Source organism: Eubalaena glacialis, chromosome 19 (genome assembly GCF_028564815.1).
Source record: "Eubalaena glacialis isolate mEubGla1 chromosome 19, mEubGla1.1.hap2.+ XY, whole genome shotgun sequence".
NCBI lineage: Eukaryota > Metazoa > Chordata > Mammalia > Artiodactyla > Balaenidae > Eubalaena > Eubalaena glacialis.
In genome coordinates, this window is record NC_083734.1 from 16,013,623 (window position 1) to 16,038,048 (window position 24,426).

General features: G+C 39.7%; 1 protein-coding gene and 1 pseudogene across 1 annotated transcript in view; both read right to left on the reverse strand.

Annotated features, from left to right (window-relative positions):
* Window positions 1-24,426, reverse strand: part of EFCAB5 (EF-hand calcium binding domain 5) — a 124,281-nt gene that overhangs the window by 94,484 nt on the left and 5,371 nt on the right. Inside the window, 4 exon segments of the mRNA XM_061175652.1 lie at window positions 11,395-11,479; window positions 12,458-12,520; window positions 12,913-13,006; window positions 17,829-17,875. Of these exon segments, the coding sequence (XP_061031635.1) occupies window positions 11,395-11,479; window positions 12,458-12,520; window positions 12,913-12,963 (199 nt within the window). The 5' untranslated portion in view covers window positions 12,964-13,006; window positions 17,829-17,875.
* Window positions 19,994-22,025, reverse strand: LOC133080756 (elongation factor 1-alpha-like; annotated as a pseudogene).

Consider the following 24,426-nt stretch of genomic DNA (forward strand, 5'->3'; position numbering starts at 1 on the left):
CCCTTCGCGGGCAGAGACTGCGAGTGGCGGAGGGGGGGAGCTTCGGAGCCACGGAGGAGAGCGCAGCCACAGGGGTGCGGAGGGCAAAGCGGAGAGATTCCCACATGGAGGATTGGTGCCGACCAGCACTCACCAGCCCGAGAGGCTTGTTTGCTCACCTGCCGGGGCGGGCGGGGGCTGGGAGCTGAGGCTCGGGCTTCGGTCGGATCCCAGGGAGAGGACTGGGGTTGGCGGCGTGAACACAGCCTGAAGGGGGCTAGTGCGCCACAGCTAGCCGGGAGGGAGTCCGGGAAAAAGTCTGGAGCTGCCGAAGAGACGAGACTTTTTCTTGCCTCTTTGTTTCCTGGTGCGCGAGGAGAGGGGATTAAGAGCGCCGCTTAAAGGAGCTCCAGAGACAGGCGCGAGCCGCGGCTATCAGCGCGGACCCCAGAGACGGGCATGGGACGCTAAGGCTGCTGCTGCAGCCACCAAGAAGCCTGTGTGCAAGAACAGGTCACTATCCACACCGCCCCTCCCGGGAGCCTGTGCAGCCCGCCACTGCCAGGGTCCCGTGATTCAGAGACAACTTCCCCAGGAGAACACATGGCGCGCCTCAGGCTGCTGCAGCGTCACGCTGGCCTCTGCCGCCGCAGGCTCGCCCCACATCCGTACCCCTCCCTCTCCACGGCTGGAGCGAGCCAGAGCCCCCGAATCAGCTGCTCCTTTAACCCCGTCCTGTCTGAGCGGAGAACAGACGCCCTCAGGTGACCTATACGCAGAGGTGGGTCCAAATCCAAAGCTGAACCCCGGGAGCTGTGCAAACAAAGAAGAGAAAGGGAAATCTCTCCCAGCAGGAGCGGAGGATTAAATCTCCACAATCAACTTGATGTACCCTGCATCTGTGGAATACCTGAATAGACAGCGAATCATCCCAAATTGAGGAGGTGGACTTTGGGAGCAACGATATATATATTTTTTCCCCTTTTTCTCTTTTTGTGAGTGTGTATGTGTATGCTTCTGTGTGTGATTTTGTCTGTATAGCTTTGCTTTTACCATTTGTCCTAGGGTTCTGTCTGTCTGTTTTTTTTTTTTTATTACTTAAAAAAATTTTTTTTTCTTAATAATTATTTTTTATTTTAATAACTTTATTTTATTTTACTTTATTTTATTTTATCTTCTTCTTTCTTTCTTTCTTTTTTTTCTCCCTTTTATTCTGAGCCGTGTGGGGGACAGGCTCTTGGTGCTCCAGCCAGGCGTCAGGGTTGTGCCACTGAGGTGGGAGAGCCAAGTTCAGGACACTGGTCCACAAGAGACCTCCCAGCTCCACGTAATATCAAACGGCGAAAATCTCCCAGAGATCTCCATCTCAACGCCAAGACCCAGCTTCACTCAACGACCAGCAGGCTACAGTGCAGGACACCCTATGCCAAACAACTAGCAAGACAGGAACACAACCCCACCCATTAGCAGAGAGGCTGCCTAAAATCATAATAAGGCCACAGACACCCCAAAACACACCACCAGATGTGGACTTGCCCACCAGAAAGACAAGATCCAGCCTCATCCACCAGAACACAGGCACTAGTCCCCTCCACCAGGAAGCCTACACAACCCACTAAACCAACCTTAGCCACTGGGGACAGACAACAAAAACAATGGAAACTACGAACCTGCAGCCTGCGAAAAGGAGACCCCAAACATAGTAAGTTAAGCAAAATGAGAAGACAGAGAAACACACAGCAGATGAAGGAGCAAGGCAAAAACCCACCAGACCTAACAAATGAAGAGGAAATAGGCAGTCTACCTGAAAAAGAATTCAGAATAATGATAGTAAAGATGATCCAAAATCTTGGAAATAGAATGGAGAAAATACAAGGAACGTTTAACAAGGACCTAGAAGAACTAAAGAGCAAACAAACAGAGATGAACAACACAATAAATGAAATTTAAATTTCTCTAGAAGCGATCAATAGCAGAATAACTGAGGCAGAAGAACGGATAAGTGACCTGGAAGATAAAATAGTGGAAATAACTACTGCAGAGCAGAATAAAGAAAAAAGAATGAAAAGAATAGAGGACAGTCTCAGAGACCTCTGGGACAACATTAAACGCACCAACATTCGAATTATAGGGGTCCCAGAAGAAGAAGAGAAAAAGAAAGGGACTGAGAAAATATTTGAAGAGATTATAGTTGAAAACTTCCCTAATATGGGAAAGGAAATAGTTAATCAAGTTCAGGAAGCACAGAGAGTCCCACGCAGGATAAATCCAAGGAGAAACACGCCAAGACACATATTAATCAAACTATCAAAACTTAAATACAAAGAACAAATATTAAAAGCAGCAAGGGAAAAGCAACAAATAACATACAAGGGAATCCCCATAAGGTTAACAGCTGATCTTTCAGCACAAACTCTGAAAGCCAGAAGGGAATGACAGGACATATTTAAAGTGATGAAAGGGAAAAACCGACAACCAAGATTACTCTACCCAGCAAGGATCTCATTCAGATTTGACGGAGAAATTAAAAGGTTTTACAGACAAGCAAAAGCTAAGAGAATTCAGCACCACCAAACCAGCTTTACAACAAATGCTAAAGGAACTTCTCTAGGCAGGAAACACAAGAGAAGGAAAAGACCTACAATAATAAACCCAAAACAATTAAGAAAATGGTAATAGGAACATACATATCGATAATTACCTTAAATGTAAATGGATTAAATGCTCCAACCAAAAGACATAGACTGGCTGAATGGATACAAAAACAAGACCCATATATATGCTGTCTACAAGAGACCCACTTCAGACCTAGGGACACATACAGACTGAAAGTGAGGGGATGGAAAAAGATATTCCATGCAAATGGAAATCAAAAGAAAGCTGGAGTAGCAATTCTCATATCAGACAAAATAGACTTTAAAACAAAGACTATTACAAGACACAAAGAAGGACACTACATCATGATCAAGGGATCAATCCAAGAAGAAGATATAACAATTGTAAATATTTAGGTACCCAACATAGGAGCACCTCAATACATAAGGCAAATACTAACAGCCATAAAAGGGGAAATCGACAGTAACACAATAATAGTAGGGGACTTTAACACCCCACTTTCACCAATGGACAGATCATCCAAAATGAAAATAAATAAGGAAACACAAGCTTTAAATGATACATTAAACAAGATGGACTTAATTGATATTTACAGGACATTCCATCCAAAAACAACAGAATACACATTCTTCTCAAGTGCTCATGGAACATTCTCCAGGATAGATCATATCTTGGGTCACAAATCAAGCCTTGGTAAATTTAAGAAAATTGAAATCACATCAAGTATCTTTTCTGACCACAACGCTATGAGACTAGATATCAATTACAGGAAAAAATCTGTAAGAAATACAAACACATGGAGGCTAAACAACACACTACTTAATAACCAAGATATCAGTGAAGAAATCAAAGAGGAAATCAAAAAATACCTAGAAACAAATGACAATGAAAACACAACGACCCAAAACCTATGGGATGCAGCAAAAGCAGTTCTAAGAGGGAAGTTTTTAGCTATACAAGCCTACCTTAAGAAACAAGAAACATCTCAAATAAACAACCTAACCTTACACCTAAAGCAATTAGAGAAAGAAGAATAAAAAAATCCCAAAGTTAGCAGAAGGAAAGAAATCATAAAGATCAGATCAGAAATAAATGAAAAAGAAATGAAGAAAATGATAGCAAAGATCAATAAAACTAAAAGCTGGTTCTTTGAGAAGATAAACAAAATTGATAAACCATTAGCGAGACTCATCAAGAAAAAAAGGGAGAAGATTCAAATCAATAGAATTAGAAATGAAAAAGGAGAAGTAACAACTGACACTGCAGAAATACAAAGGATCATGAGAGATTACTACAAGCAACTCTATGCCAATAAAATGGACAACCTGGAAGAAATGGACAAATTCTTAGAAATGCACAACCTTCCGAGACTGAACCAGCAAGAAATAGAAAATACGAACAGACCAATCACAAGCAGTGAAATTGAAACTGTGATTAAAAATCTTCCAACACACAAAAGCCCAGGACCAGATGGCTTCACAGGCGAATTCTATCAAACATTTAGAGAAGAGTTAACACCTATCCTTCTAAAACTCTTCCAAAATATAGCAGAGGGAGGAACACTCCCAAACTCATTCTACGAGGCCACCATCACTCTGATACCAAAATCAGACAAAGATGTCACAAAGAAAGAAAACTACAGGCCAATATCACTGATGAACATAGATGCAAAAATCCTCAACAAAATACTAGCAAACAGAATCCAACAGCACATTAAAAGGATCATACATTATGATCAAATGGGGTTTATCCCAGGAATGCAAGGATTCTTCAATATACGCAAATCAATCAACGTGATACACCATATTAACAAATTGAAGGAGAAAAACCATATGATCAACTCAATAGATGCAGAGAAAGCTTTTGACAAAATTCAATACCCAGTTATGATAAAAACCCTCCAGAAAGTAGGCATAGATGGACCTTTCCTCAACATAATAAAGGCCATATATGGCAAACCCACAGCCAACATCATCCTCAATGGTGAAAAACTGAAACCATTTCCACTAAGATCAGGAACAAGACAAGGTTGCCCACTCTCACCACTATTATTCAACATAGCTTTGGAAGTTTTAGCCGCAGCAATCAGAGAAGAAAAAGAAATAAAAGGAATCCAAATTGGAAAAGAAGAAGTAAAGCTGTCACTGTTTGCAGATGACATGATACCATACATAGAGAATCCTAAAGATGCTACCAGAAAACTACTAGACCTAATCAATGAATGTGGTAAAGTAGCAGGATACAAAATTAATGCACAGAAATCACTTGCATTCTTATACACTAAAGATGAAAAATCTGAAAGTGAAATTAAGAAAACGCTCCCATTTACCATTGCAACAAAAAGAATAAAATATCTAGGAATAAACCTACCTAAGGAGACAAAAGACTTGTATGCAGAAAATTATAAGACACTGATGAAAGAAATTAAAGATGATACAAATAGATGGAGAGATATACCATGTTCTTGGATTGGAAGAATCAACATTGTGAAAATGACTCTACTACCCAAAGCAATCTACAGATTCAATGCAATCCCTATCAAACTACCAATGGCATTTTTCACAGAACTAGAACAAAAAGTTTCACAATTTGTATGGAAACACAAAAGACCCCGAATAGCCAAAGTAATCTTGAGAAAGAAAAATGGAGCTGGAGGAATCAGGCTCCCTGACTTCAGACTATACTACAAAGCTACAGTAATCAAGACAGTATGGTACTGGCACAGAAACAGAAATATAGATCAATGGAACAGGATAGAAAGCCCAGAGATAAACCCACGCACATATGGTCACCTTATCTTTGATAAAGGAGGCAAGAATATACAGTGGAGAAAAGACAGCCTCTTCAATAAGTGGTGCTGGGAAAACTGGACAGCTACATGTAAAAGAATGAAATTAGAACACTCCCTAACACCATATACAAAAATAAACTCAAAATGGATTAAAGACCTCAATGTAAGGCCAGACACCATCAAACTCTTAGAGGAAAACATAGGCAGAACACTCTATGACATAAATCACAGCAAGATCCTTTCTGACCCACCTCCTAAAGAAATGGAGATAAAAACAAAAATAAACAAGTGGGACCTAATGAAACTTAAAAGCTTTTGCACAGCAAAGGAAACCATAAACAAGACGAAAAGACAACCCTCAGAATGGGAGAAAATATTTACAAATGAAGCAACTGACAAAGGATTAATCTCCAAAACATACAAGCAACTCATGCAGCTCAATATCAAAAAAACAAACAACCCAATCCAAAAATGGGCAGAAGACCTAAATAGACATTTCTCCAAAGAAGATATACAATTGCCAACAAACACATGAAAGAATGCTCAACATCATTAATCATTAGAGAAATGAAAATCAAAATTACAATGAGATATCATCTCACACTGGTCAGCATGGCCATGATCAAAAAATCTACAAACAATAAATGCTGGAGAGGGTGTGGAGAAAAGAGAACCCTCTTGCACTGTCGGTGGGAATGTAAATTGATACAGCCACTATGGAGAACAGTATGGAGGTTCCTTAAAAAACTAAAAATAGAACTACCATACAACCCAGCAATCCCACGACTGGGCATATACCCTGAGAAAACCAAAATTCAAAAAGAGTCATGTACCAAAATGTTCATTGCAGCTCTATTTACAATAGCCAGGACATGGAAGCAACCTAAGTGTCCATCAAAGATGAGCGGATAAAGAAGATGTAGCACATATATACAATGGAATATTTCTCAGCCATAAAAAGGAACGAAACTGAGTTATTTGTAGTGAGGTGGATGGACCTAGAGACTGTCATACAGAGTGAAGTAAGTCAGAAAGAGAAAAACAAATACCGTATGCTAACACATATATATGGAATCTAAAAAAATAAATAAAGAAAGAAAATGGTCAGAAGAACCTAGAGGCAAGACGGGAATAAAGATGCAGACCTACTAGAGAACGGACTTGAGGATATGGGGAGGGGGAAGGGTAAGCTGAGACAAAGTGAGAGAGTGGTATGGACATATATACACTACCAAATGTAAAACAGATAGCTAGTGGGAAGCAGCCGCATAGCACAGGGAGATCAGCTCGGTGCTTTGTGACCACCTAGAGGCGTGGGATAGGGAGGGTGGGAGGGAGGGAGATGCAAGAGGGAAGAGATATGGGGACATATGTATATGTATAACTGATTCACTTTGTTATAAAGCAGAAACTAACACACCATTGTAAAGCAATTATACTCTAATAAAGATGTTAAAAAAAAATTCTACCTACATAGTATCCATCTTTCTAACCAGGAAAAAAATTAAGTGGTTTATTTTTAAAAGCACTTGAAAAGCCAACATTGCATTTAAAGAATGTCTTAAGTCCAATAGTGGATAGTATTTATGAACATCCCTCCCAAGTTTTGATTTCCTCCTTGGCTTATTCATATATGGGGGAAATGAGGAGGGTAGTATAATGCTCTCCCTTACCTCTCAGTTGGATTTGTAAACAAGTTAACCTCTTTTTTTGCGGGGTGGGCGGGTAGTGTTTCCATTCTGTTTTGTCACAATGCTCATTAATATACAATACTTTTACTTCTATTTTAAATACGTGTGAGAGAGACCAATTTTTTTTGTTTAAGTCTGCAGGTTCTAATGCACTCTCTTTGCTTTTAACCTCTCCAGCATAACCCAAGGCAGATATTCCTCTTCCTGCTTTAAGGGGAGTGCTACAGATTTATAGCAACTTAATATCTAGCCATCTGCATGGCTCATTAGTAAACTCACACATGAACTAGGGCATTGTCTTATCTTTGCTGCAGCCTGCTAGTGCTCCTCTAGTGCGCTTGGCTATTATAGGTTGCTAGGCAATAATCCTCGTGCTTGCATTGTCCCCACCGATATGCAGAATGGAAGTAGATATGTGTTTGGTTACAGCTCTGGTCAAACACTTCTGTCTTAGAGCCATAAAACCAAGAAAAGAAAAGGAGGCACAGCAATAGCAGGGTCAATACATCAGAATTCTGAACAAGCCTATCTGTAGCTGTCTTTTGATTGGGTGATCTCTGAATTCATAAATTACAGCACTGCCCCAAGGGAAAATTAAGAGGTTTAATTGAATATAATTTCACATAGGTACTGGGTTTTTTAGCAGGTCTATGCTTGGACATTCCTAAACCTTTTACAGATAGATAGATTCATTTACATATTCACTCAATAAATAGTTATTGATGTCATAGTGCCAGGCACTATGCTAAGCACTGAAATTCTTTTTCAGGATTGTCTTCCTAAACTCTTGTGGAATTAAGAGCCTTTCACATTCTTTCCCAATATGCACACCTTCACCCCTGTATCAATCCACCTTCTAACATACAAAGTCCTATTCAGGCACTATGGGCACAAATGCTTTCAACTAAATAAGTAGGAACACAAAAGAATTCCTTATTCATATTTTGAAAGGTCCAATCTTATAAGTGACTTTTATCATTTCCTGCACTTAGTGCATGGCCCACTGCTGGGCATGGCCTCAGTACAACCCTATTTAAGGACATAAATAGGAATGAATTATAACCCACATTATAATAAGCTTTAACAGACTCTTTCTTCACAGAAGGCATATAACGTTACAGGGACTGGCTGCTGATTAAACTGGTGAAAATTGACGCAGCAGGGCTACTTAAGAGATGTGTGATGTTCCCTTTAAACACAGGTCCTGTCTGAAACTCAGCTGTCTTGGTCTTGCCAGAATTTCTTACCATTTGTACATAATGTAGAATAACTACTATGAAAGGAGGAGGAAAAGAAGCACTATTAAACACTATTGTAATTAAAATTCAATAGCTATAGGAAAAGGCATTTTCCTACAAAACGTTTTTAAACTTAGGGCTGTGTAATAAGAATAAAACTGAGCAAATTAATAAAAAAGAAATAAGATTTCTCAAAACACAAGTTAAGCTCATATCCTAAAAAATACAATAACCAGGGAAAGAAATGAGGAATTCACATGGTACATTTAACCACAATATTTTCTATGCAAAGATATGTATTTGAGTGTATTCTGGGAGCTGCCTGGCAAGATAACATCCTTTTAATTTTGACAAGTATATAACAAGGATAAAGACACATCCTTTGACATGTTAAGACTAAAATAACAGTTCCTCTTCCCACTTCTTACACACACACACACACACACACACAAACACACACACGTATTTACAAAGGGAGATTTAGAAATGTTAGGATTAACAGTGACTGATCACTGAATAAATAAGTACATTGCATTGCATTTGATATCGCAACAAGCAACTGCAATGTTTTCAGTATATATCATAAACTGGGATGAATAGACTTAAACAAACAAAACACATTTCCCTCTACCATATATTGAAAAGTGATAACAAATTGAAAGTACAAGAACAGAAAAGACCATAAACTCTTTTCTTTTAATTTATTTATTTTTGGCTGTGTTGGGTCTTCGTTTCTGTGCGAGGGCCCTCTCCAGCTACGGCGAGCGGGGGCCACTCTTCATCGCGATGCGTGGGCCTCTCACTGTCGCGGCTTCTCTTGTGGCGGAGCACAGGCTCCAGACGCGCAGGCTCAGTAGCTGTGGCTCACGAGCTTAGCCGCTCCGCGGCATGTGGGATCCTCCCAGACCAGGGCTCGAACCCGTGTCCCCTGCATTGGCAGGCAGACTCCCAACCACTGCGCCACCAGGGAAGCCCCAAGACCATAAACTCTTGATCGATATGTTTTCTAGAGAAGCAATAAATTACATGTTGGAATATATGTGTGAAGATTTGTAGGTGCAAATTTGGCCATAAACTGATTAAAGTGAACACCTAATTAAATTTACAGCAAATTACCTAGATCGCGATTCTGTTTGGCATGTTTAAAACACAAGAGTTCATTTATAAACCTGGCCCAAGTGAGTATGGTAAAGGCAAAGTGTATTTATGGGGTGATGGTGAAGGGTGGGAGTGAGGAGGAAGTAAAATCAAGAAACTGGTGGTATATACAGTGGAATACTCAGCCATAAAAAGAAACGAAATTGAGTTATTTGTAGTGAGGTGGATGGACCTAGAGTCTGTCATACAGAGTGAAGTAAGTCAGAAAGAGAAAAACAAATACCATATGCTAACACACATATATAGAATCTAAAAAAAAATGGTTCTGATGAACCTAGTGGCAGGACAGGAATAAAGACGCAGACGTAGAGAATGGACTTGAGGACACGGGGCAGGGAGGGGAAGCTGGGACGAAGTGAGAGAGTAGCAATGACATATATACACTACCAAATGTAAACCAGATAGCTAGTGGGAAGCAGCTGCATAGGACAGGGAGATCAGCTCGGTGTTTTGTGACCACCTAGAGGGGTGGGATAGGGAGGGTGGGAGGGAGGCTCAAGAGGAAGGGGATATGGGGATATATGCATATATATAGCTGATTCACTTTGTTATACAGCAGAAACTAACACAACATTGTAAAGCAATTATACTCCAAGAAAGATGTAAAAAAAAAAAAAATGTTGACAAATGCAAAAAAAAAAAAAGAAAAAGAAACTGGTGGTAGGGGGCAGGTAGGGAGGGACTTGCCAAGAAACTTTTTAAAAGTTAGTGAAGCTGTGAAAACAGTACTAAGTTTATAATAAAGGCAAAATAAATGCTGAAAAGTTTGGTTCTTAATGTGTATGTATTATATAATATTTACTAATAAGAAGGAATAGTAAATAATACTTATAATTAGTTTAAAAGACAGAGAAACACTTTGGAGAAAAGTAAGCAACTACAAGTTATAACTAGCAATTTATAGTTTAGAAAATGCTTTAAAAATTATCATTAGGACTTCCCTAGTGGCGCAGTGGCTAAGAATCCGCCTGCCAATGCAGAGGACATGGGCTCGAGCCCTGGTCCGGGAAGATCCCACATGCGGCGGAGCAACTAAGCCTGTGCGCCACAACTACTGAGCCTACGCTCTGGAGCCCGCGAGCCACAACTACTGAGCCCACGTGCCACAACTACTGAAGCCCGCGCGCCTACAGCCCGTGCCCTGCATCAAGAGAAGCCACCACAATGAAAAGCCCGCCTGCCGCAACGAAGAGTAGCCCCCGCTCACCGCAACTAGAGAAAGCCCGCGCGCAGCGATGAAGACCTAACGCAGCCAAAAATAAATAAATAAAATAAATAAATTTATTTAAAAAAAAATTATTATAGTTCAGCCCAGCATATACTAAACACTCAATAGTTGTAAACTAAATTGAAAAGAATTTCAATTAACTAAAATATAAGTTGAAATTGTTAAATTTTAAATATTGTGAAAATTTTCTCATACAGGATTTCACTAAGTATCTAAAATTAGAAGAACCGTAGTGAAAGGCATGAATGTCTTGCCCAGTTATTTGTTGCCTTTTGATCATATAAATTTTCAACCTGCATAATTATGTGGGATTTGGGTTAAGGATTGGGCTGGAAGTCAAATAGAATAAATGTGTTGTCAAGTACAGAGGTAAAAAGAAGAAATAGAAAAACAACAGGCAGGTTGAATCACTAGGGTTCTTCATTTTATTTTTGTATTAATGGGTTGTCTGCCATGTGTCAGTCAGCTCTCTTAGCTAAATTTTCTCTTTAAGTACAAGATGAATAGTTATAAACTTGCCTCAAAGTATCAATAGAAGATGACGGGAATATATTTTAAACTATTTCCCAAACTGCATTTAAAATATTCCTGGGATTATATCTTTAAAAGGCAAAATCTTGAGGAATCCATCCCCAACTAAAATTTAGTAATAGTTTTACATTCTATTGTGTAGCAGAAAGCCTAGTTCTCTACCTTGGGATTTGACTTTATTTGCTGCTGTTCCTGCCACATTGCTGCAGGTGCCTAATGCCGAACTGTCTGGTATACTCCGTGAACTCTGAAAGGAGAAAAGAAATACCAATTAAAAAGTGAAATGCTTTTCATCAAAGTTGCATCAACTCTCCCAATTAAAGAATGCACATAAATTCCTTTTAAAAATCACCAAACATTCCTCCCTAATTTTGCTAGGCTTTAATGCTATATATTAGAAGCAAAGCAGTAATCACGGTCTATTTACTGCATTTACAAGATAAAGTGCATTGGCTCAGAATGTCATCACATCTTCCTATTGCTAAGAAAGTAATATGCTAAGAATATTATTCCAGATGTACATTAATCCTTGAATTATATAATACTTTCTAGAAACATAATTTGAGACCACAACACAGTGAAATCGGACATTTGAAATTGCTGCTGTTTTCTTTTACTATTAGAATCACCTTCCACATTTGTGGTGGAAAGAAAAACATTTTCACCTTAATTAAAGAAAGTAAAGGTTAGTTTTATGAATAAATGGTGACAAAATACCTTTTTGTACTCATGTTGATGTACTTTTAAAAGGATGATAATAGAATACTTTAAGACTCACATTAGTCAACTTAATGGTGAATCCATATAACTATTTTCACTTGCCTCCCCTTTTCTATAAAATATTTTTCCTCATTGAAGTCTTCTATTTATTTAAACACAAAATTACTTAAATGATTAACATGGAGATTACATTTTCAGAATGATAGTGAAGTTCCCCTAAAAACTGGTGGTTATTGTACTCAGGGTAACAGTTCTGATTTTAGAAAGTAAATTTTATTTACTTATAATTCATAATAGCTCTTCACAAATAATTTACCTGTCAATGGAAGTTTTCTGCAACTGACTCAAATGAATCAGCTTAATGATCAACAAGGGTTTGTTTTTTCCCATTTGCCATTTTATCTTTTTGAATACCCACATCTTTTCCTTTTTTTTCTTCGTAAGAAAATTAATTTCTCCAGTTTACTCTCAAGCATTAACATCTGATTACTCATGAAAACTCTACCTTAATAGGTTCTTTTACTTCAGTTGCTTCCTGGTTCCTTTCTTTGTCTTCTTTTCCATTTTCCTGAAGTGGAAATAGTGTTAGTAAATGGTATCCAACAGGAGCCGGAAATAAAACTAACATTTTATACTCTAGTGTAGCAAGCTTTTTATGTAAAACAATTCACATAATGAGTAAACATCATACCAAATAAAATCACATAAAGTAGCTGCATTAGCAAACTCAAACAGTAACAGACTTGTTAGGTATAAAGAATACAAAGCAACTGGAAGCAGGCCACTGTGACTCAACTATTAGTTGACCCCATTTTTGTCAAAACTTGATACAGAAAAATTCAACTAAAAAGAGAAATAATTTAATGATAGAATATGATATTGCATCTCAATTTTCCCAAAAATGTTGAATCTCAAATCCTCTCATGGCTAAATGGTTAGAAACCTATGTAGACCAGGTACCTGAGCAGGTTTGGGTTCCTCTTGAGATGTCGACTCACTCATCTGGACCATTAAAAGATATCACCAAATGGTAAGGAAAAGTATTACCAGACCACTATTAATAACAAAAAGAGAGAAAGAAAATATTAACAAACAGAAATACTCTGGAAGATCAAAATCTGCACCCCCCCACCTCATCCCACCATTCTACTGAATGATAATAAGTTCTCAACTGCTAAACTTTTCAAACTGTACTACTGTTATTACTGTGGTTACTGATCAAAGCTCGATTAGTGCTAGGCTAGGGTTCAGGGAGACAGGAAAAGTCACCACAGTAATCATCACCATTAGCGTTTAAAAAACCAGCAACAGTAATGCAACTGAATTTTTAAAACATTATCATCATCCTCATTAGTTTTTGAAATTACAAAGTGAGGTGAAATAAAACTTTGATTGCTACCTAATTCATGTGAGAAAGACAGACATTAGAATAATCACCTTGCTAAAAAGTATTTTTGGAGGGAGGAGTTCTGAGAGGAATGAGATTTATCTGGTTTATTTATTCACGCTAAGGAATAAAAATGGGTAATTACCACATCCCCTACTTCAATTGCAAATGACTATAGATTCAGTCACAGATGATCAAAATCACTGTTGTGTCAAAAATCATTTAAGACTTTGTGTATATTTAAGACTTTGTGTATATTTAAGCTAGGTGCTATGTAAAAACTAATGCATTTTATATACATGGCCTCTGCCACTAGGGCAGTTACAAACTAGGGACTTCTTAATTTGAAATGGTATTATTTATAATGTGCTAGAGTATTCACTTTTCTTTTTATCAACATATGTTCTGCTTGAATAAACCAAAAGTACTGCCTTTGCAGACAACAGCTTCCAACACAAAAATGGCTGCCTCAAAGCCTTTTTGAAGCAATTCATAAATAATATACAATAGATTTCTTTGATAGGTCCTAATTGTACATTTTCACAGACTGCTTTTTTTGCTTCTGGTGTCCATCTCCTGAAATTGCTAAAAAGCTTCCTCCCATTTCTTTTAGATTTATTTTTATTTATTTATTTATTTATTTAGGCTGTGCTGGGTCTTAGTTGCTGCACATGGGATCTTTGCTGTGACACATGGGATCTTCGTTGCGGCCCGCAGAATCTTATTTGGGGCAGGCATGCAGGATCTAGTTCCCCACCAGGGACTGAACCCAGGCCCCCTGCATTGGGAGCACAGAGTCTTACCCACTGGACCACCAGGGAAGTCCCACCATTTCTTTTAAAATTTGTTCTGTTTGGATGCACCCAGATAAATTCAACTCAATAAACCTTTACTGGGTGCCTTCTATATGCAGGCAGACTTTGGGGTCAAAAAGATGGATAAGACCTGCTTTTGAAGAGTTCCTAGTTTAGTGAGAGATAAAGGGATAAACAGATGCAATTCCATCTGTACGTGCAAAAGCAGAGGAACATACAAAATATTAAGGAACACAGAGGAATGGCAATTAATTTTCTCAGGGAGGTCAGGGAAGATTTCACAGAAAAATAGATTTCCAAACTAGATTTTAAGTGACTAATAAGACTTTTTGTGTGTGTAAAGGAGGGGGGAAAGAGTATTTGAGGCAGAAGGAACATTATACGCTGGAGTACTAAAGTTCAAAAAGTGTTTGAAGCATTCATAGCAGAGCATAGTTATATAATAGAAAGTGGCGGAAGATGAGGCTAAAAAGGTAAATTTTTCACAATAAATCAAGGAGTTTGGATTTTATTTTGTGCTTTTTAAGCATAGGACAAGATGTAATGAAATTGGTGTTTTTAAAAAGTTGACTCTGCCGGCAAAGACTGGAAGTGTGAAAGACTGGGGAAAGATAGAATGAAGGTAAATTTTGTACCTTAAATGTTGCACCTGAGATGAATGCCCCTGACTGTAGTCTACTTCCCTACTCCCTTACCATTGTTTCCACCCAAATAAACTTGCACTCAACTCCTTGGACCAGGGTCTGTTCTGAGGGAACCCAAACTATTTAAAACAGATAGAATGATCACGACTGGGGGCATAATTAGATCGAAGGAGTGAAAGAGGAGTAGTTAAGGCTCACTGAGTGTTTTTTAATATTTAGAAGGTTGAATGGATGATGATGCCATTAAGTGAAATAAGGAAAGGAGAGAAAAACAAACCATTAGAAATGTTAGGTTTGAGGAATGATATGAGTTTGAGTTTGGAGGTATTACATTTAAGACACCTGCTTGATAGCATTTTTTAAAATATTTATTTATTTGGCTGTGTCTGGTCTTAGTTGCGGCATGCGGGATCTTTAGTTGCGGCATGCGGGATCTTTAGTTGCGGCATTCGAACTCTTAGTTGTGGCATGTGGGATCTAGTTCCCTGCCCAGGGATCGAACCCAGGCCCCCCTGCATTGGGAGCGTGGAGTCTTAGCCACTGGACCACCAGGGAAATCCCAATAGCATCTTGATTAGTAAGACTGTCAGTCATATGTGAAACAGTAGCCAATTATCCTTGAGGAAGGAGTTTCCCAGTATGAGAGAAATCATACATCATTCTGATTTCTCAGACTCATAGAGGATAAGAAATGTCATTTACCTGGATTTCTTGTGAGTCTTGAACCCCTGGGTATTGATAGAAAGATACATTTGTAGGAGGATGCTAGTGGGGCTCACCCAATAATAGCTAAGAGAAGAAAAAAAAAGGCTGAAAATAAACCCTTGTCGATGAACACTTAAAAGTAGGGCTAAGAAAGAAGAGCTAGTGAAAGATACTGATAACTGCTGAGAATGGCAGGAGACTCCTGCAGCTATGCACCTGCACACTGCTGGCCTGACTCCGACTACCAGCCGCTACAGCCGTGCACATGCCCACAGCAAGCCCCTATGGCCCCACAAGTGTACACCAACAGCCAAGGCCCCCATAGCTGCTGGAGGGCCTGGATTCAATGCGGACACCTGTCACTGGCTTGCATGGCTCTGCTCACCTGCAGTTAACCCTACAGTTGTGTACCTGCAAGACACCAGCCTCAACTCCTGTCACTGGCCACCACTGCCCAGCATGTGCCTTCAGCTAGCCCCACTGTCACTCAAGGACACACTGACAGCCAGGGTCACTGCATCTGCTTGTGCACCCCCAGTTGGCCCCAGCCCCTGCCACTGTGCCCCTGCAGCCAGCCCCCACAACTAGCCCTGCAGCCAAGCCTGTGCATACCACTGGCTCCAGACACCACCACTGCCTGGCCCAATCCCTAGCCACTGGACTGGAGGTACTGTTAAAGACTCCAACAGCCCTTGAAGCCACTGTGGACTGCCTACAGCTCTCACCAAAGATTATGCAGTTGTTGACGTCATGGACCCCAGCTGCTGAGCCGACAAGACATCACGTCCCTCCCCCTCATTCAGAGATGTTACATGCCCTCACACTTTGCACCCTGCACCACTAGACCTAGGGTCACAGCATGTTCCAGCACGTGCCTGCCCACAGATGAAAGTCTTTCCATACCAAAGCAGTCCATAAAGTCTGAAAGAGGTAACTGCTTCTTCAAATGCACAGACACCTACAAAAACTACAGGGATCACAAAACATCGGAGAAACATGACACTACCAAAGGAACACAGTAAACTTCTAGTAATGGGAAGTGGAGATTCACAAATTGCTTGACAAAGAATTCAAAATAATTGTTCTAAAGATGCTCAGAGAGCTACAAGAGAACACAGGTAAACAATTTAATGAAATAAGGGAAACGATACAAGAATGAAATGATAAGTTCCACAAAGAGAAAACAAAAAAAGAGAACCAAACAGAAATTTTGGAGCTGAAGAATACAATGACTGAAATGAATAATTCAATAGAGAGATTCAATACAAGACTAAACGAAGCAGAAGAAAGAATTGGTAAACTCAAACACAGATCATTTGAAAATATTCAGCTGGTGGAGAACAAAAGAAAAAAATGAAGGGGAATGAAGAAAGCCTATGGGACTTATAGGACACCATTAAGAGAAACAATTTATACAATATGAGAGTCTAAGGAAGGGGAGAAAGGGGCAGAAAACTTTTTGAAAACTAATGTCTGACCTATACCACCAGCCTGCCATAAAAATACAGTGGTGTAAGTTTGACCTCTCCAATTAACTGCTGTTGTCTCAACTTCTCCAAGTGATTAGAAAATCTCGTATTTCCATCTTCAAGTCTCCTTCCTGGTCCATTAACTTTCTTCGTATTATATACTAAATGTTTGTATGTGCAACCTCTACCATGCTCCCACAAATTAATATGTAGAATCCTTAACAGCCCCCCCCAAATAATGTCTGAGAACTTCACAAATCTGAAGAGAGATTTGGACATCCAAGTTCATGAAGCTCATAGGTCTGCAAACAAATTCAACTCAAAGAGATCTTCTCCAAGACACATTGTAATAAAACTGTAAAAATCAAAGACAAAGAGAAAATCTTGAAAGAAGCAATAGAAAAGAAGTTTGCCACTTACAAAGGAACCCCATAAGACTATCAGAGGATTTCTCAGCAGAAACCTTACAGGCCAGGAGAGAGTAGGATGACATATTCAAAGTGCTGAAAGGAAAAAAAAACCCCAAAAACCTGTCAACCAAGAATATTCTATCTGGCAAAGTTATCCTCAGAAATGAAAGAGAGAGGGACTTCCCTGGCGGTCCAGTGGTTAGGACTTTGCCTTCCAATGCAGGGGGTGGGGGTTTGATCCCTGGTCGGGTAGCTAAGATCCCACATGTCCCGTGGCCAAAAAACCAAAACATAAAACAGAAGGAATATTGTAACAAATTCAATAAAGACTTTAAAAAAAGTGGTCCACATCAAAAAAATCTTTTAAAAATTTAAATAAATAAATAAAAAGAAATGAAAGAGAGATAAAATCTTTCCCAGACAAATAAAAGCTGAGGGGAGCTCACCCCCGCCAGAACTGTCTTCCAAGAAATGTTAAAAGGTGTTCTTCAAGCTGAAATGAAAGGACACTAATTAGTAATATGAAAACACACTGGTAAGTATAACTATACAGTCAAATTCAGAATATTCCAATACTGTAATATGGTGGTGTGTTAATCACTTACCTCTAGAATAAAGGTTAAAGGACACAAGTATTAAAAATAACTATAGCTTTACAAACAATAATTTGCTATTAGATATCCAATATAAAAAGATGTAAACTGTGGCATCAAAAATATAAGATGGGGGGAGGATATAAAAAGGTAGAGTTTTTGTATGTGATCGAAGCTAAGTTGTCATCAGTTTAAAATAAACCATTGTATCTATAAGGTGTTTTATGTAAGCCTCATGGTAACCACAAAGCAATAACCTACAGTAGATGCACAAAAGATAAAGAGAATGGAATCAAAGCATACCACTGCAGAAAATCATCAATTCACAAAGGAAGGCAATAAGACAGGAAGAAAGAAACAAAGGAATTACAAAACAGCCAGAAAACAATAAGATGACATTTAATTAAATGTTGATTAATAAAAGTCCTCACCTATCAATAAAATGGATTAAATTCTCTATCTAAATGCACAGAGTGGCTGGATGGATTAAAAACCAAGACCCAACTATATGCTGCTTATAAGAGACTCACATCAGCTTTAAGGATACACATAGGCTCAAAGTGAAGGGATGGAAAAAGATATTCCAGGCAAGCGAAAACCGAAAGAGAGCAGAGATAGCTATACTTATATCAGACAAAATAGACTTTAAGCCATAAAACTATAATAAGAGACAAAGGAAGTCATCATTTAATGATAAAAGAGTCAATTAATCAAGAATTATGGGTTGCAGAATTACAATATTAATTGAATTCAAATTCCAGCCAAGTTATTCATGTCAAAATTGGGGCATTGATTGGGAAGGAGTACCCTGAAATTTGGAATGGGGACATTTAGTTGGACTAGGAGATTGATAATCTCAAACTTCTGAGTCACTTTGAGCCTTTTCTGACAGTGAAAGCAGTTTGTCCTCTTGTATTTGTGAAGACTATCCTCTTAATTGAAAATTTTGTAATAATCTCATCTGGGCAACTGCCTTGCAAGAGGATGCCCATTTTCCTCAAGACTCACCACAACCACCTCTTACTTATAGTAGATTCGTAACTCAAATCAGGTCTTTTTATTTTCTCATTAAACTTTGTTTCAATGGGTCTCAAAATTCTGTGACAGATTTTTGGTCAAGTTGTTTCCATAAAAAAGTACTGATTTTAAAAGCTAACTTAAAATTGCCACACATACCACATAACCCAGCAATCCCACTCCTGGGTATATACCACCTGGAGAAAATAATAATTCAAAAAGATACATGCACCCCAATGTTCATTGCAGCACTATTTACGATAGCCAGGACGTGGAAGCAACTAAATGTCCATCAACAGAGGAATGGATAAAGAAGATGTGGTACATATATACAATGGAATATTACTCAGCTATAAAAAAGAACAAAGTAATGCCATTTGCAGCAACATGGATGGACCTAGAGATTGTCATACTAAGTGAAGTAAGTCAGACACAGAAAGACAAATATCATATGATATCACTTATATGTGGAATCTAAAAAAAAGGGTACAAATGAACTTGTTTACAAAACAGAAGTAGAGTCACAGATGTAGAAAACAAATTTATGGTTACCAGGGAATGGGGGTGGGGAGGGATAAATTGGGAGATTGGGATTGACATATACACACCACTATATATAAAATTGATAACTAATAAGAACCTGCTGTATAGCACAGAGAACTCTACTCAATACTCTGTAATGGCCTACATGGGAAAAGAATCTAAAAAAAAAAAGAGTGGATATAGGTATATGTATAACTGATTCACTGTGCTGTACACCTGAAACTAACACAACATTGTAAATCAACTATACTCCAATAAAAATTAAAAAATAAAAAATAAAATAAAATAAAGGAAAAACTGCCACACATAAAACAAATGGTTGACGAAATATTCTCCTTTCCTTCTGAAGGTTTTGTGATGCAGTCTTTTACTATTAAATGGCCAACTGAAGCGAACAGTCCTGAGACCGTTCTTCCACCACTGATTAAGACTGGGGTGGCAGGTACTGGGGATAACATTCATGTAGCCTTCTGAGCTTTCTGGGCAGACTTGATAACCTTGCCAGCTGCAGCTGCCTTCTTGCCCACTTTTTTTTTTTTTGTCCACTACTTTGATGACACCCACAGCAATCGTCTGTCTCATGTCGCGAATAGCAAAATGACCCAGAGGAGGATAGTCACAGAAGCTCTCAACACACATGGGCTTGCCAGGAACTATATCAATGATGGCAGCATCACCGGATTTCAAGAATTTGGGGCCATCTTCCAGCTTTTTCTCAGAACGACGATCTATCTTCTTCAGCTCAGCAAACTTGCAAGCAATGTGAGCTGTGTGACAATCCAGCACAGGTGCATATTCAGCACTGATAAGGCCTGGTTGGTTCAAGATAATCACCTGAGCTGTGAAGCCCACTGCTTCCATCGGTGGGTCATTTTTGCTGTCACCAGCCACACTGCCACGACGAACATCTTTGGCAGACACGTTCTTGACACTGAAGCCCATATTGACCCCAGGAAGGGCTTCACTCAAAGCTTCATGGTGCATTTCAATAGATTTCACTTCAGTTTTAACGTTGACCGGAGCAAAGGTGACCACCATGCCCGGTTTGAGAACACCAGTCTCCACTCGACCCACAGGGACAATACCAATACCACCAATTTTGTAGACATACCGGAGGGGCACATGCAAGGGCTTGTCAGTCGGACATGCTGGTGGCAGGATGCAATCCAGAGCTTCAAGCAGCATGGTTCCACTGGCATTGTCATTTTTATGGGTGACTTTCTATCCCTTGAACCAAAGCAGGTTAGCACTTGGCTCCAGCATGGTGCCACCATTCCACCCAGAAACTGGCACAAATGCTACTGTGTCAGGGTTGTAGCCAACTTTCTGAATGTAGATGCTGACTTCCTTAACAATTTCCTCTCAGCTCTTCTAGCTGCAGGGTGGCTCAGTGGAATCCATTTTGTTAATGCCAGCAATTAGTTCTTTCACACCCAGAGTATAAGCCAGAAGAGCATACTCACGGGTCTGCCCATTTGTGGAGATACTGGCTTCAAATTCACCAGTGCCAGCAGCATCAATCAGAACAGCACAATCAGCCTGAGATGCGCCTGTAATCATGTTTTTGATAAAGTCTCTGTGTCCTGGGGCATCAATTATGGTCACATAGTACTTGCTGGTCTCGAATTTCCACAGGGAGATATCAATGGTGATAGCATACTCACATTCAGCTTTCAGTTTGTCCAAGATCCAGGCATACTTGAAGGAGCTCTTTCCCATCTCAGCAGCCTCCTTCTTGAACTTTTCGATGGTTCTTTTGCCAATCCCACCACATTTATAGATCAGATGGCCAGTAGTGGTAGACTTGCCCAGATCTACATGTCCACAGTGATGTTGATGTGAGGCTTCTCCTTTCCCACTGTGGCTTAGATTTAGCAGTGGTTTTCATGACACCTGTGTCCTGGTGGCAAACCCATTGCGAAAAAAGCTAAAATCAGATCTTAAAATGCTCCAGCAGGGCAAATACAAAGTCTAACCAAGTGGAAATAGATTTTATGGCAAAATATTTTCATTATTTTCTTGTTTAGTGGCAGAAGCCCAGGGAACATACATGAGTATATTATAAGGGAGTTAAAGGAAGGAGCACAAAATATAATACTGGGTTGGCTGGAATTTATTGATATGGGTACCTGTATCAGAAATTAAGGATTTAATGTATTAGCACCTACAGCTGGAAGTGACACTATTTACTTGGTAAGTTCACTGAAACTTGGACTCCATAGTGGCCTATGTTTAATTAAGTGGAGATACTGGAACTTCCCTGGATAATGTAAGAGGAATCCAAAGTCTTAGGGATATGGGAATGTTGGAGTAGATTTATCACATATTGACTTGCATATCCACTCCCCACAAGTATATTCTCCAAGAGAACTTGGGGGGTGTCCCTTTACTAAAGCACTGAAAAATACATTAGTGAGTGGGAGTACTTATACCCTTGAAAAGCTCTATGTTGGCTTTCTTCTGTAGGCAAGGCATGATGGCATGACCCATTTCAGGCAGCAGAAGCCAGATGTCAGTGTTTATCCACCGAAGACAAGGCGGGCACATTTACCATAAAGAGAAGTAGAGATACAGTGGTAATCAGATTTTTTTTGACATTCAGCTAAATGATTATGGTGGTCCTAGGATTAAAATAGATGGGCAGCCTAATAAAGTATTGATCATCTACACATAATATTTAAAAATCTATATATGGTAGCCAAAAATATGACTTTAGTCACCATAGTGGAGAGTTCTGACCTCTCTCACCCAGTTTCCAGAGCTGAGCCTCTTAATTGAAAGGACAGGCTGCATCCCCTTAAGGAAGGATTCTGCAGCACTGCCATAGCATATACTGAAAATCTTCCTCCAAGTCTTCTCCACAGAGACCTTAAAATGACTGTGTAATGAGGAAAAAAATTAATATTCAGGTATTTCAGGGACTTCTAAACATTGGCATTAATTGGTGTTAATTTCTGGGGACCCAAATGCATTCCACCAGTTTAAGTGGGGCCTGTACTGGACAGGTGAGAGATGGAGTCTTCACTTGTTTGTGTTTTGCTTTTTAAAATAAATTTATTTATTTATTTTTGGCTGCGTTGGGTCTTCGTTGCTGCGCACAGGTTTTCTCCAGTTGTGAGCGGGGGCTACTCTTCCTTGTGGTGCGCAGGCTTCTCGTTGCGGAGCACGGACTCTAGGTGCGCCGGCTTCAGTAGTTGTGGTGCACGGGCTGAGATGCTCCCCGGCATGTGGGATCTTCCTGGACCAGGGATCGAACCCATGTCCCCTGCATTGGCAGGCATATTCTTAACCACTGCACCACCAAGGAAATCCCCTTAACTCAAGTTTGAATCACAGTGGGCAGAGTAGGCCCATAGAACCACTCTGCGGTGATTTCACCAGCTCCTGGATGTATAATTAGAATAGATACTTGGTAACTGGCAGAATTTCCATATTGGTTCTTTGATCCTGGAATAAGGACAATGAAGAGCCAAGCTGAAGCCCTTGGGAACCCCCCTCCCACCTCCCCCATACACCAGAAGAGTAAACAAAAATTATTGCTTCCTTGGGATGGCAGAATGGGGGATTACAGAGATTAGTGACACCAATAAAGATTTAAAAGAAGCAGGAGTGATGAAATCTATCTCACGCCAATTTAATTTACCTGTTAGGCCTGTGAAGAAGGCAGATGGATCTTGGAGAATGAGTGTGGGTGATTATAAATTTAATAAGGTGATGCCTCCAATTGCAGCTGCTCTTCCATATGTAGTAACTTTACTGGAGCAAATCAACACAGCCCCTGCCACTTGGTATGCAGCTAGTGATCCAGCAAATGCTTATTTCTCCATACAAATTGGCAAGAAACACCAGAAGCAATTTGCTTTTACTTGGCAGGGCCAACAATATAACTTCACAGTCCTGCCCCATGGCTACACCAATTTTCCTGCTCTCTGCCATAATATAGTCCACAGAGATATTGAGCATCTTCACCTTCCAATCAGCATTAAGTTGGTCCAGTACATTGATGACATTATGCTGATTGGATCCGGGGAGCAAAAGGAGTGAGGTCTTTAACTGTCTTCATGAAATATATGCAAAACCAGAGGATGGAAGATAAATTCCACTTCTGGTATCAATTTCTACATCAGCCAAGTGCCAGTTATTAAATTATTTTCTCAGCTCCAAATTCACCCTTTTGTACTTTTCTTTCATGCTGGAGCTGGAGTATGAAAACCACATTTCTTTGCCTTGCCAGCTGGCTCTGTTAAGCTCTGCTAATTGGGGGCATCAGATGGAGACCACAAGGCTGAGGAAGGACAAGAGACTTGTTCCTTCCTGTCTACCTCATGACTGCTTCCTGTGGTGTTCTGGTTCCAGTGTGCTTCACTCCAGCTATGCTTCTTTAACCTGGCAGCAGCAGCTGAATCCAGTTTGCAGTTTTTCTACAGTTTTGTAGTTTTCATTGACATCAGCCAGCCAGTGTTCCTGCTGCAGAGGTCTGGGCCCCAGACTGCTGGGTCCCATGGAGCCCCCCATCTAAGCTCAGAGACACCAACGGCAGCCAGGCAGTGTCTTCTTCTCAGAGACCTGAGTTTCAGCTCTGTGGGGTCACTCCTCCAAGTTTGTAATTTTTTCCCTTTAATTCCTTTGTTTAGGTTGTTTTTCAGCCCTACAGGTAATAACAGTTGCTACCTCTGTCACACGTTAGACTTCTCTTTTCAGTTTTTCAGTCACCTACTTAACTTCATACCTAGTTAACAATTCTTGTTAAATTATCTGTTCAAATAACTGGTGTGAATTTTATCTCCTATCTGGACACTGACTATCAATAAAGTTAGTATAAGATTATTAAAATTTAAGAAAAATTACAACCAGGTAGAGGCAATACACGACTCAATCATACTCCACTCAC